The sequence below is a fragment of the Aricia agestis genome, chromosome 5 (assembly GCF_905147365.1).
Source record: "Aricia agestis chromosome 5, ilAriAges1.1, whole genome shotgun sequence".
Lineage (NCBI taxonomy): Eukaryota > Metazoa > Arthropoda > Insecta > Lepidoptera > Lycaenidae > Aricia > Aricia agestis.
Window position 1 is genome coordinate 17,311,707 of NC_056410.1, and position 14,600 is coordinate 17,326,306.

Below are 14,600 nucleotides of genomic sequence, written 5' to 3' on the forward strand. Positions count from 1 at the left end.
CATGGCTCCAAAACTTTTCTTCATGGGAGCCTTGACCTCCTTGACTTCCTCAGAGACCTCGTGGATCTTATGGGTCTGTCGTATGTCACGGCGAACAGCCTCGACTTCCAAAGCATGCGCCAATGCTTCCTTAAGCGAGGTGTGGTGACGAAGCCTCACCGCCGCTCTGACCTCCAGATCCCTGATTCCGTCGACAAATGCTTGCACAATATTCGTGTCGACCATCTTGGCGTCAGCTCCTGGGTGTGCCTTCTTGACGAGTTTTTCAATTTCCAACGCCCATTGTTGTAATCCTTCTCCTGAGCGTTGGACTCTGTCACGAAGTTGAGCACGGAACACGTGCTCCAGGTGTCGCTCCCCGTATCTGGATTCAAGGGCTTCCATCAGGTCTTTGAACCCATTTCCTGTATGTGCTTCCAGGACTGACAAGGCTTGCCCTCTGAGCGCGACAGTGAGAGCGGTCAGGCATTGTTCGTCAGTCCACCCGTTGGCAGAAGCAACCGTCTGGAATTGCTGACGATAAGCGTTCCAGGAAGTAGTACCGTCGTATGGTGGCACTTTAACTCTTGGTCCTTGTACCACTACGGAAGCTCCACTAGACGCCGCGATTCCTGTGGTTTCCAGGCGCACTACTTTCTTCTGTAGTTCAGTGAGGCCGGTTTTCACATTTTCCACATCCACTCCTAACCCGGTAACGCGTTCGTCCATTACGTCGACATCTTTACGAAGCTTAGTCACCGTGTCACTGACATCCTTTATGGCCAGAAGCGCTTTCTCTTGGAGGTCCTTTTGTTGCTCTTGAGACTCCTGTAAAGCGCCGAGCTTGCGGTCTTGTGACTCCTGCAAAGCGCCGAGCTTGCGGTCTTGTGACTCCTGCAAAGCGCCGAGCTTGCGGTCTTGTGACTCCTGCAAAGCGCCAAACTTGCGGTCTTGTGCCTCTCGAATCGCTCTGATTTCAGCCCTTTGCAGCTCCATTAATTCAATTAAACTTTCTAAATGAAGGGCCACTTGGGGGGCTGTAGGAGCTACGGGTGGGGCCTGGTGGGCGGGGCCAGTGGGCGTGGCCTGAGTGGGCGTGGCCTGGTGGGCGGAGCCAGTGGGCGTGGCCATGTCCAAAGTGGGCGGAGCCAGAGGGGCGTGGCCAGTGGGCGTGTCCCGGTGGGCGGAGCCAGTGGGCGGATCCTGGTGGGCGTGGCCAGTGGGCGGAGCCATGTGGGCAGGGCCAGTATGTGGGGCCTGTCCCTCAGTGGGCGGAGCTTGGTCCCCAGTGGGTGTGGCCTCCGCAACTCCTCTCTCGGAGTCAATGGCAGCAGCTCGCTGCGCCCTTGTCCTGACACTCCCCTTGAAGTCCTCTCTCGGAGTCAATGGCATCTCCAAATCGCACTTCTGACACCAGTTGTTACGTGCTAGGGTTCGAGGATTTGGAGAGAAAGACCTGGTGACTCTCTTGAAGACTTTATTAACACTGCACTAAACACTAGGTCACAACACTTAGCACTAGGTCCAATCACTAAGCACTATCACTGTCCTAGGTCGTAGCCAAGTCGCAGGTTTCACTGGTTCACTCACTATTGATCACTTGTGTTCACTCCGAAATCGCCTTGATGAAAGCTCGAAACAAACTGACTAGCCGGGCGCGCCTGCGGCTCTTTTTATATGGCGAGACGAATTCCAGAAATTTCCCGATTCACGCAAACAAGTAAACAACCGTGGGAAATTTCTAGGAGGCCCGGGAATGTACCACAATAAAACTGCCGTCCCTGCGATAAGTGCAGTAAGTTGAATTTAATTTAGACCTTATGTACTCAGTCATAAGGTCTAAATTCAAACACGCTAACAAATAAAAGGTAAACACGTAAACAAACACTGGACCTTCCCAGAAGGTTCGAGTATGTACTTGCGCACCACGTGTCCGTATACCATGTACCGTAACAATACGAAAAGATATAAGATACTTAGGTCCCGTAACCCGTTTCATCAAGCAATCAAGCAATATTAAATAAATAATGGCTTGTTAAATCAGTTAACGGCCTGTTAGAGCCATCGAGAGTTCTACCATGCGCTCACGTCAAATCAAATCACCTAACATGGTGTTAAATTTTATTCCTGGTCTAGAGGTCCATTCAATATTTTCATTCCTACTAGGTCTCAATGACGCTCGGGTGACTACACAAATAGCACCTTCCCTCCCCTCCCTTCCTTCTACTACTGAAGAAAATCTAAGACAACAATTTTATAATATAATATCTATGGACGCTTCACACCACGTCAGTCTGACCCCGTGCTAAGTACCTGAAGGACTTGTGTTACGGGTACCAGACAACGGAAATATATTTGATACTGTTATACTATACATATATTTAAGATTTTTATTATATGATACACATATTTAATACACGCCCATGACCCAGGAACTTTGAAAACTTTTTGTTCCTTTTTTTCCAACTTTTTGTGATTCGAACCCGCGACCCCCGGCTTGAGCTACCGACAGCCCACCCACTGAGCCACGGAGGTCGTCAAACAACAATTATATCCACTTTTGTAAGTTAAGCTGAGTCCCAGAAGCAAGAGTTGAAAAAATATGATAAAGTCAATATTTTTTTTACAAAATATAGGTAGTAGTCCTAATGTCGTTGAAACTAAGGTCGAATTTCGACCATTGGGCGATCTCTAGCATAAATAAACACGAGTAGGAGACGTAAGGTTTGGAGGTCAGTATATTTTCTTATGACATTTAACACCTTGTTGATATTTGACAATGCTCTTTTTTATGTATTCAATGCTGTAGGTCAATATTGGCCGCCGATGATGACGTCATAGATCCGAAAACTTAAAAAAAATATTTAAAACATATTAAATTTATATTCTTAAATACCCTATTTCAACGAAAAAGATATATTAAAAGTACTTGTGATTTTTTTTGGACAATGCCCATTCTTTATTAAGCATACCATAATAAACTATAATATATTCTCAATCGCTTGTCATCATGAAACATTGTATCTGACATTTCTTATACAAAAAAGTCCAACTTATACAAAAAAGTATAAGAATAATAACTCCGTATAGTAATAAAGAAAATTGGTAAAGTAGTGAACGAGAATCGTTACTGGTCCCTGGGGCGGCTTGCTCACAACACTATTGCTGGAATGCTCGTTGCCGCAACCGCTGTGATTACTAGCAATTGCTCATTAGCAATTACACTTGTATTAAACACTTCTTATAATAATTACTAGCTGACCCAGCAAACGTACTTTCGCCATATAAATTATTTCTAGTATCAATATAAAAAGTAGATAAAAACCTATTCTCAGGCCTAACGAATGTACACACAAACATTAAAATCGGTTGAGACGTTTTGGAGGTGTTCGCGCACAAACACTGTGACACGAGAATTTTATATATTAAGAAGTAGTAATTATGAGTAGTAATATTGTTGTATTAAAACTTGTAATATTATTTTAAGTATGGAAAAGAATAGAAATAAGAAGGTAAACCTAAATATGAAACAGCAGCAGCTCACACCTTTTACATATTTTGCTATAAAAACATTGGAAATAATAAAAACAAGGAGGCATAAGTGCAGTACAACAGCAGCAGCAGGCATACATTTTTTTCACTCCTACTCTACTATCCTATACATGCCGGCGGTCTACTGTAGACCGCCTGCATGTATAATGTATATGTATATTATGTTAACACGTGCCTTGATCAAATTTCATTCTTACAAATTTTTGATCGTATCACGTGTCCAGACGCGAGTTTCAAATTATTTTATCCACCTTAAAAAGTGCTCAACGGCGCTAAAAAAGTTCTTGCTTTAACAAACGTTTATTGGCACACAATTCCCATATTATAAACTTTTTTTACATTACAACACAATTTTTACATTTTCTTAGGAATTGGATTTAGATCCATACCTTACTAATAATAATAATAATAGCTCCCACACCGGTTTCGGTGACGGTGGCCGGTTTCATTGAAACCAGGCCAGCTACGCAGGAGTAATTTTATAGTGCCCAAGTGTGTGCGCAGTACACAAGAGCACTCTCTATTCCTTTACTCTCATAACCCAGTGGGACGGAAGACCGACACGGCCGGCGAGAGATCAGGCGCAGGACCGACTTTTTACATGCCCATCCGACGCATGGATCATCTTACTTGTCAGACAATCAGGTGATCAGCCTGCATTGTCCTAACCAAACTTGGAAATAACATGTTTCCAACGCGGGAATCGAACCCACGACCTCCGAGTCAAGAGCCGCGCTCTATACCACTAGACCACGAAGGCGTCTATACTACCTTACTATTATAAATTTGAAAGTGTGTCTGACTGTTACCTCTTCACGCCGAAACCGCTGAAGAGATTTTGCTGAAATTTGGTATTGAGATACTTTGAGTTCCGGGAAAAGACATAGAATATTTTTTTATCCCGGAAAAAAGTACAATTCCCGCGCGACAAACGAATTCTGGTGCAACGGAGTCACGAGCGTCATCTAGTAATTAATTAATGTAGAGTATTATAATACATGACAATTATTTAAAGTCTAGGGTCAGCCCAGGCCTATTAAACTTCATAATAATTATTATTATATCAACACAAACAATCTTAGATTTTCAATCCTAGTTTTCTTTAACCAAACTTTAACTAATAGGTATACTATAAAGTTAGTACTGTCAAGTGCACAAACATCATAAAAGTATGATTTAGTTTTATATCCATGACCGCACTTAGATGAAAAAGTGATAAAGTATTCTCAGCAGAAAGAACATGAGATGGCTTTACAAATGGCGGACTTTGTGTCGACACGTCCTAGTTGACACTTTATATGAGCATCTTAATATTTTCCACTGAGAGTTTGTTTTTATAAAATTCTATTCTTGGGTTTCGATGTTTACAAAGAACAATGTTGCAATTTTGTATTTATTGCGTCGAATGCGGGATAATTCTATGTTATTTCTTGGGAACCGTATAGTCCGTCAAGAAAGTGAAGAAATTAAAAAGCGGCAACATCGTAGTGTCATCCCTTTTTTCTTAGATTGATTTGAAAGGGATGACAATACGATGTTGCCACTTTTTAATTTCTTCACTTTCTTGACAGACTTTAAGTACCAAGTTTCATCAAAATCGGTTTGGCGGTTTAAGCATGAAAAGGACAAACATTTTTTTTTAAAGTTTACTAGTATGTACGGTATCCTGGTCAGGGCCCGATCTAGGGGGAGGCAAACCGGGCAATTGCCCGGGGCGGCAAAAATAAGGGGCGGCAAATTGAGAGCGGTGCGGCCTTCGTACGCGAGTCCAACTCGCACTTGGCCGGTTTTTGGGGCGGCAATTATTATTTTGCCCGGAGCGGCGAAATAGCTGGATCGGGCGCTGATCCTGGTAGAGTTACGGTAGGTTCTATCGTACCCGCAACTCTGCCTTAAGAGGATTCCACACCGCCGTTTTTCCATACAAACGTTGTCCCCTGTTTCGTCCCTGGATAATGCAGGTAGAGATATGATTTTTTTCCTGAATATCTATGGCCACTATTAGCATGTCCCTATGTTTTTCTTTTTTTCATAATTTTATTATTAAAAAAGATAAGAACGTCCAAAAACCCAAAAAAATGGCCAGATTTTCCTCTGTGTTCAAACACCCAGGAAACAAAACTGGCTAAAATATACAAAAAAAATAAAACATAGGAACACAGCTCAAGCCTTCCTTTAATTCTTAATGAAAAAACTACTTAAATCGGTTAAGTTTTGGAGAAGGAATCAGCGGACAACGAATCGAAGATTTTCTGTTCTTTTATTAGAACTTTTGTCGTGTTGTCTCTATCGCGCTCTGCGGTGGGAGACTTGAGATTGGTGAGACAGCAATACATTTTCAAATACCTATTTTCTATTTCTCTCGCCCCTGGTGTATCCTCTTAAGCGATGAGTGGAGCACCATAGGGTTTTAGTGGGTAACAGGAGTCCCACATACCCCGGCCGATATCCCCAATTTGCCGGGGATGCGTAAAGCATTTCCCCATGTTAAAAAAAAAGTATGTACGGTATTCCTATTTTCTATCCAAATACAGTGCAACTGTAAAGTAAAAGGAAAATATTCTCGTTTCTAGACAGAAAAAAAGTTTTGTATGGAAAGTGGTTAATTTTATTTTTTAATTTATTCCATAAAATAAAACAGCAAACGTGTAGTCTCGATATTTATTTACTTATTTACACACTGCTGCAATTCTCCGTCTACTGCGTTTACTTTTATCTTATCTCAATATTCGAGCTACTTGGGTTATATTTTCCGAAGCTTTGTATTTATATTATTATCATATAAGTGGAATAAGTTAACGTTATCCAAGCGATATGTAATTCAATATCGTTCAGTATTCATGAGATAGAAAATTTAGGCCGCGCTGGAGGATTTATAATATTGGTTCGAGTCTAGTATCTAAATGCTAGGCTATCACACGAAACTGCGAATTCGCAACGTATGAATCTTCGACGCTAGTACCTGCGATGAAATTTTAATAAGATTTTTGCTTGGAAGATTTTTTTGCATCCAGTACAAAATATGTTGTTAAAAAATTTTTTTTGAGTGTAAATAAACTTAGTAAGTACTTTTTCTGAATTAGTTCTCACTAGTTCTTATACAAAAAATACTTAGACGGAAAGTCGCAATATTAATGTATTATTTCGTAGAAATATTCTGTAAATTCCATAATAATCTGTTTCATCCATTATTTTTACGATGTGTGGTCGCGTCACATTCTACTGTTTACTTCTGTCGACATACCCAGAGTTCAATCCGTTGTTTTTTTTACACGCGGTTTGTGACGAAATTCTCAATCTAAGTTCGACATCGCATCGCAGGTTTATGTGTTAACCCTGAAACCCTCAGCTAATTTGGCCAAGTAAATGTACGTTGTATCTGTACTTATAAATCTTATTAGCTGTAAATACGACGGTTTTCGGGGACCAGGATTTATTACTCGAGCGGGAAAACTTAACGTAAAGGTGAAAGAACATTGGTATTTGGCAAACGTCGTATCTTACGCCAAATTAAAATTTAAAATTTAAAATTCGGGTATAATGTTTGCGTCTCCTAATAAAATGTTAAAAAATTATAATGTATTGTGTCTGTTTTATTCGTCTGTATAACGATGTGAAGCATATACAGGGTGCAATTAAAACTTCCTGCCAAATTTTTTCCAAGGCTTAGGTATCAATAAAAGAGTCCAGTAACCAAGAAAAATTGGGTGTTACTTTTTTAATGACATAATATTTAAAATCGTTGCAGAACAGTCACTAGTGGCGCGGGGGAATGATCGGGGGTGAGGCGGGGAGAGGCGCGCGCGCGGGGGCACGTTACGCGCGGCCGTAGCATCGTGTCCATTAATTGTAGTGTTTTGTAGGATAACTTTCGGTAGCTATTTTTCATAATTTTAGTACTGAGTGATTAATTTTTAACTATGATCAATATATCAAAATTTGGCAGGAAGGTTTAATTGCACCCTGTATACCGCAAGTGTATAAATCAGTAGGTACCAAAATAAATGAAAAGTCACAACACTTTAAAGCGAACCCGTCAAACGAGCGAAAAAATCCCACAAGAAAAATCGCTCCCAATCTAGTAATCCTAAATATTGCTGATTCACATTAGATTACGGGAGACATTACTGAAAAAGGCGGGAGGATGAAAAAACGCGCGCGTGCGGAACATGCGTCGTGACGCGACGTGATAAGCGTGATTAATGACGTCACGATTGCGTTGACATTACCCCACTTGTTGAGCGCGGCGGTACTATAAATTTGTTACTTAAGGTGAGCACTTAATCTTCCCGACATATAAAATTACGTATCACTTTGCGGGCGCATGACTTATTCGTGTGACACGTGGGATATTACACGCGTTTGACGGGTTACGAGACGTATTTATATTATATCCTATTTTTTTTTCATCATTAGCGTACACGTACACGCACAGTGATAGTGATATTATGCTTACATAATATTTTCATTATTGTAATTGTACAATAATGAAAATAGTATGTTGCACGTGTAACAAAAACGATGATGATCATTGTATCATCATCGTTTTTGTTACACATTCGCATTAATCTTAAAGTTCTACAATTATGTTTTTATACTATTACTACAGGGCATACCGTGTGTGTCTTACACTTTACGTAGTAACTATTTAAGTATTTAGTAATCTGTGCTACAGTGTTAATTAGTTTCAATTTTTTTAATAAACCATTTCAACCAGTAAAATATTGCCAACTATCATTTATAACGGCAACGGTGATTTTATAATTTAAACTGACTTTAAAACATTTAGCGCCTAAAACAGGGGTCACCAATTAAGTAGTTTCGATCGGGGTCCATATTATTAAGAAATGAAATGACTTTCGCGGTCCACACATTTAATAAAATAAATATGTATTAAGCAAATTACGGAAATTACAATGGTATTATATACTTAATTTATTTTTTATTTACTGTATATCAATGAGAAAAGTGTCAATTTTTGTTGCTTATTTGGAGTGATATTGGTGCAAGCTATTGACATTAAATCCTGGAGATGTTCATCAGTAAGTCTAAACCGATATATTTTATTGTTAACGAAGTTCATCTACAAAAATATGCTTGGTCCGCACACAATGGGTTGTCGCGGCGGTCCGCCATTTGGTGACCCCTGGCCATATATTTTTTGCTAATTTAATAAATATTGAGTCGGAAGCAATGTATCGAAGCTCTTTTAGTAAAAAGTTGGTAATATGATTTTTATTGTTTATATTCATTATTTTAAAAATCTTAATAGTAGTACGGAAATGCTCATTATAATTCTTATTGAAAATTTCGCATTCGAAACTATTCATACTACCATAAACAAAATAAATGTTAGAAGTTATAAATGCAGTGAATTAAGTATGTACCTACGAGGTATTTCCTTCGATTAATGGATTTCGTCATGTAATAGGAACCAACTTCAACTTACTTAACGGAAGTAAACTTTTAACTTCTTAAAGTGTTAACCTTTGGGTTAAATAACACGAGTGTCATTTGAACTAGAAAGGTAGAAACTGGAGAACAACAGGTGTCCCCCTGTAAAGAATAGTTTGAACACTTTAAGACGTGTATTACTTAGTTGTTCTTATTTTAAAAACAATGTCAATTAGTTTATCGATCTTTGTTTAATAATAATAATAAATAGATATTACAGAAACAATATTTCTTATCACTATTAACATACTTAATATTGTTATTTTAAAAACACACAAAATTCTTTATAAAACATACCTACATAATTATTATACAATAGTATAAAGTAGGCAGTGTCCCGTTAACAAGTGCCATGATTAAAATAATAATTATTGTCGGTTATTGTAACGTTATGATTTTTGTACAATTTAAATCACGTTTACCTCCGTCGATAATCCCCATTACATCTAGCTTGGTTATCGAAATTATCGCATCTCATACCATAAGTATTGCATGCCCATAAGTTAGGGTGGGTTGCACCAGAGGCGTTGTTATAGTTAAGGTTAAGGTTATCTTCCAATATGGCGTCCATTATGGACTTTTACTAGGGATTTGAGTTTTGACAGTTAAAGTTAAATTTATCTATATATTTAAAGTAAGTTGGTGCAACCCACCCAAATGCTAAGTACTCACATACGGTTTTGCTCGATAGTTTTACTCCAAATCGAGCAATAACCACCGTGTGGACCGCAAAACTGACAGTTCGAAGGCTCGCTTCGAGCCGGCTCGATGGAATCAAATATGTCAAATAGATATGTCATTTCCTTCGATTCGGAGTAAAACTATCGAGCAAAACCGTATGTAAGTACTTAGCATTAGACTTACTGATAAATATACCTATATACCTATATACCATTTCAGTGCTCAATTGTATATCGTGTTAAAGCTAACCAATCGTATTATTTGTTTCAGCCATGTCCCGAAATATCGCCGTCGTGGTCGCTCTGTGTGGCTTCACCGCGCTATGCTCGTTGCCCGTCTCAAACGCACAGGCGCTGTCCCAATATGACGGTATGTAAATTTCTTATAGAGCTATGGCATTAGGAGCTATGGCATGAAAGAGCTATGAGATAAGGCACCCATATGGATTTTAATAGTTAATATTATTAAGTTTTGTAACTCGTCTCATGAGACGAGTATCAGACCATAGTTTAACTTTGAAGCTTAGATGTTGCCCACATACTCTTCTGTCACTGTCTTCAGTACTCAAAACTCCTTCGCCATTTGTATGAAGACAGAAGTTGTGTTTAGTTTTATGTGTGACTAGATGATACTCGTCTCATGAGACGAGTATCAGACCATAGTTTAACTTTGAAGCTTAGATGTTGCCCACATACTCTTTTGTCCATTGAGGTACTATAGACTAACTTTGAAGCTTAGATGTTGCCCACATACTCTTCTGTCACTGTCTTCAGTACTCAAAACTCCTTCGCTATTTGTATGAAGACAGAAATTGTGTTTAGTTTTATGTGTGACTAGATGATACTCGTCTCATGAGACGAGTATCAGACCATAGTTTAACCACAATAGACATAACGACCAGTAGTTCGACTGCAAAGAGACGGACAGGTTTCAATATCTGTCAAATTCGTCGGGTTTCACTAGGATTATGGACGGAATGTGCCTCGCGCTGGCTGATATAATTTATTTTTAAATATTTAAAATAAAGATTTCAAAATTGGATTCTGACAATTTTAATCGCATGTGCCAAAACATAAACAACAATACGACCAAAGAGGAACACGTCCAGCGAATATGTCATAGTTTCAAATTCGTAGGTGACAAGTTAACAACCCTAGCGACGATTTTCGTCATAATACGTCAAATTTAAAAATTTCAACATCAGTTCTAAGTCGGCATACTCTATCATTCTGTCTACTCTGGTTTAACTTTGAAGCTTAGAAGTTGCCCACATACTCTTTTGTCCATTGAGGTACTATAGACTGGAGAGAGCCTTATATCGGTGTATAAGCGTCAAAGGCGTGTAATGTTAAGTCCTACTTAGTAGGACATAACAAAGGAGTCGGTCTGCATATTTCATGTAATAAAAGTGTTAATAAAGGTTTTTAGTGAACATGTAATGCCAGATATTGTTGAGTTTTGTGGTTCCGCTAAATAATAAACCATAAGAATGGCCAAATAATGCCTTAAACACGTGGATTTAACATTAAATACGTAAGTTTTAAACAACGTTTTTTGGGATTTTCGATTGGTATTTTTATAAGCTAAAAAGATAAATTATAAGTTTATTAATCCCTTATTCGTGCTATATAAGGCATTAGTGCTAAAAATGTCACATCAATTAATAATTTGGCTTTAAAAATTGCAAGGCTTTTTACGTGTGTTTACGGATTCTCATCACTTGAATAAAAACGTTAATCGATATCATGAACTAATTGACTTTCTTTCCTGTATTATAATGACTTGCTTCAAAATAATCGACAAATAGAAATATTCAAGAAAATAAACGCGCACTACTTGTATGATAATAAGCACAAAATGGCCACGCGATGACGGGCTAAGACTACATCTATACTATAATACTTTATCTATGCTTCTGTCACTCTCTTCAGTACTCAAAACTCCTTCGCTATTTGTATGGACAGAAATTGTGTTTGGTTTTATGTGTGACTAGATGTTGCTCGAAATTTGCTAGTTGCGAAGGAATATATTTTTTCTGGATAAAGATCCTATGCTCCTTTTCCAGGATTTTCAAAGTATCAACACACCCACAATAATAATATCTAATAATCAAATATAAGGTGTTTCAAGCATGAATCAAAAGATAGACAGGCATACATTCACAATATTAACAATTATGATCTGTCGACGCATCACATCATCGACGTCACACGCACACACGCAGGGCTTACGTAGGCCTGCGCCCGGGCTGCGCGGCGCGCCCCCTTCACTCGATATTGGACCACCGCCGGTGTGCGCATGTCAAAGTGTCATACTTTAAAGTATCAATAAATCGTATTGAGTCTAAATCAGGTTTCATTCATCACCATCATCGAGGCACCTTCCAGTAGACGGCTCCAAGCTCCAGCCCCAACATTGATCCTTCTCCCGGACGTGCAGTGAACCAGCAGGGACAGTTTTGGGTTCGGATGCAGGATAGTGCCGTTAACAAAATTCCCGGATTGCAGCATTGCGAACAGGCAAGTGGCGAACTGGTCAGATAATCTCAAGTAAGCCAATTTTCCTTACTTATTAACAATCCCGATTCTGCCGCGTCATTTGTGTCAGTGCTGTGATTATTATCAATATTTTAGCTACCTATTGCTATAAATTAAGGCTACCTATTGCCGTTTAAATAACATTACCACAAATATATTTTTATCTATTGAATACCAATAAATATTTGATAGATGTATTCAAACTTTCTAAATTCTATTTTACAAGAAATCTAATCAAATACCACAAAAATATTTGATAGATTTTTATGATTCAATTTTTATTCTATTATTTATCGAGTACCTATAAATATTCGGTAGATACTAGAAAATTACATACCAATTAATTACCCATTATTTACAATTATTTACAAGTTTACATCAAACAAACTTAAACCTATTTTACTAACTATTCTATTTACTTATATACTACCTATATATTAAGTATTTACATAATCAAATTATCCAGTTCAACCTAAAAAGTGCATAAATATCATCATTTGTTTTTGCGCAATCGCAAAAACAAATCGGGTATTCATACAAAGTGTCGTACGATCGGCCGCTCGTGAGCCGGTTCTAGAAAAGTTATACAGGACGCATTCTAAACAACGGTGCGCGCTTTTACAGTAAATACTCGTTGTTACTATCTTTAGTTTATTTTCGTATTTCGGTGAATTTCGATCACTATGGCCGACGAACAGGCTTTAATTAAAAAAAGAGGGACCTTAAAAGGTCGATTGACATTATTCTCTAATTATATTAATAGTTTGCCTGCGCATTTGAGTAACGAAATTAAGTTAGAAATCGAAGTACGAATGTCAAAATTGGAACCATTATTCGATAGTTACAATGAGGTTCAGGAACAAATAGAAACTATTAGTACTAATGTCGCCGAGCAGCAAAAAGAGCGCGACCTGTTTGAGGGCATATACTTTAAGACCATGGCGCTAGCTAAGTCGAAGTTAGGTGTAGTGGCGGAGCAACAGCACAACTGTAGCTGTGATACCGACGGCACCCACAAGGCGCACGGAGCTACTGTCAAACTACCTATCATTCAGTTAGCCAAGTTCGACGGTGCTTACAATTCATGGCTAGAGTTTCGAGACACATACCTATCTTTAATTCACGATAATCCCGATTTAAGTCCGATTAATAAATTCCATTATTTACGCTCGTCGTTAGAAGGCAGCGCATTATTAGTAATAAAATCAATTGAATTCTCTTCGACCAACTACGAAGTAGCTTGGAAACTTATTTGTGATCGATTCGATAACAAAAAAATGCTTATCGCTAATCACGTCAAGTCGTTGTTTACCATTTACTCCATGCAGAAGGATACTTCATTTAATTTAAAGCGCTTGGTTGATACTTTTGTTAAGAATTTGCGATCATTAACTTCACTCGGTGAGCCTACCGATAAGTGGGACACTCTCTTGATACATATGTTATCTAGCAAATTCGATTCGCAAACTTTTGTCGAATGGGAAAAATATAAAGCTGTACATGAAACAAAAGATTTGACATTCGAAGATTTAGTAAAATTCGCGAGAAGTCGATCGGAGTTATTAGAAACTTTAGAAAATAATAATAAAACAAAATTTGTACAAAAACAATCAAGTACCAGCTTATTAACTACTAATCAAAATAACAATAATAAAAATAAAAAATGTCCCATTTGTAATTCATCAGATCATTTCATTTACTACTGTAAAACATTTTTAAATTTAAATAACAAAGATCGCGAAGCAAAGGCTAGTTCATTAAATTTATGTTTAAATTGTTTAAAAACAGGGCATCCTACGAAAAAGTGTCAACTAAGGGCTTGCAAACAATGCAATAAAAGGCACAATAGTTTAATTTGTCCCGATACACCGAGCGGCGACGGATCGAACCCGCGCGCCGGCGAAGTAGTGTTATCGTGCGGTGTTGCATCGGCTCAAGCGCTGTTATCTACGGCTCGTGTTAATGTGCGCGCTGCGACGGGGAGCAGCCGGCGTGTGCGCCTTATCCTAGACTCGGGAAGTACCGGACATTTCTGTACACAGCGATTATGTAAACAACTCCAGTTGCCTACTAGAAATGTAACGACAACAATTAACGGGTTGAATAAAAGCGTATCTGTTGCGAAGGAATGTTGCGACATTACTATTCAATCGCTTCATTCTAATTACAGTAAAACGATTACGTGTGTTATTATTTCAGAAATTACGAACCCTTGGCCGAGTTCTCCTATAGATAAAAACGCAATTAAAATTCCGAGTAACATAACTTTAGCAGATCCGCAGTTTTATTTACCATCTAATATCGACATTTTAATAGGCAACGGAATATTATGGGAATTCATTGAGTCGGAACAGATTAAATTAAATAATCAGAATATTATTTTACAAAAATCAAAAT

General features: G+C 38.3%; 1 protein-coding gene across 1 annotated transcript in view; it reads left to right on the forward strand.

Annotated features, from left to right (window-relative positions):
• Positions 1–14,600, forward strand: part of LOC121726946 (short neuropeptide F) — a 102,480-nt gene that overhangs the window by 58,718 nt on the left and 29,162 nt on the right. The window contains exon 2 of the mRNA XM_042114593.1: positions 9,937–10,035. Coding sequence (XP_041970527.1) covers positions 9,939–10,035 — 97 coding nt within the window. The 5' untranslated portion in view covers positions 9,937–9,938. The remainder of the gene's footprint in view (positions 1–9,936; positions 10,036–14,600) is intronic.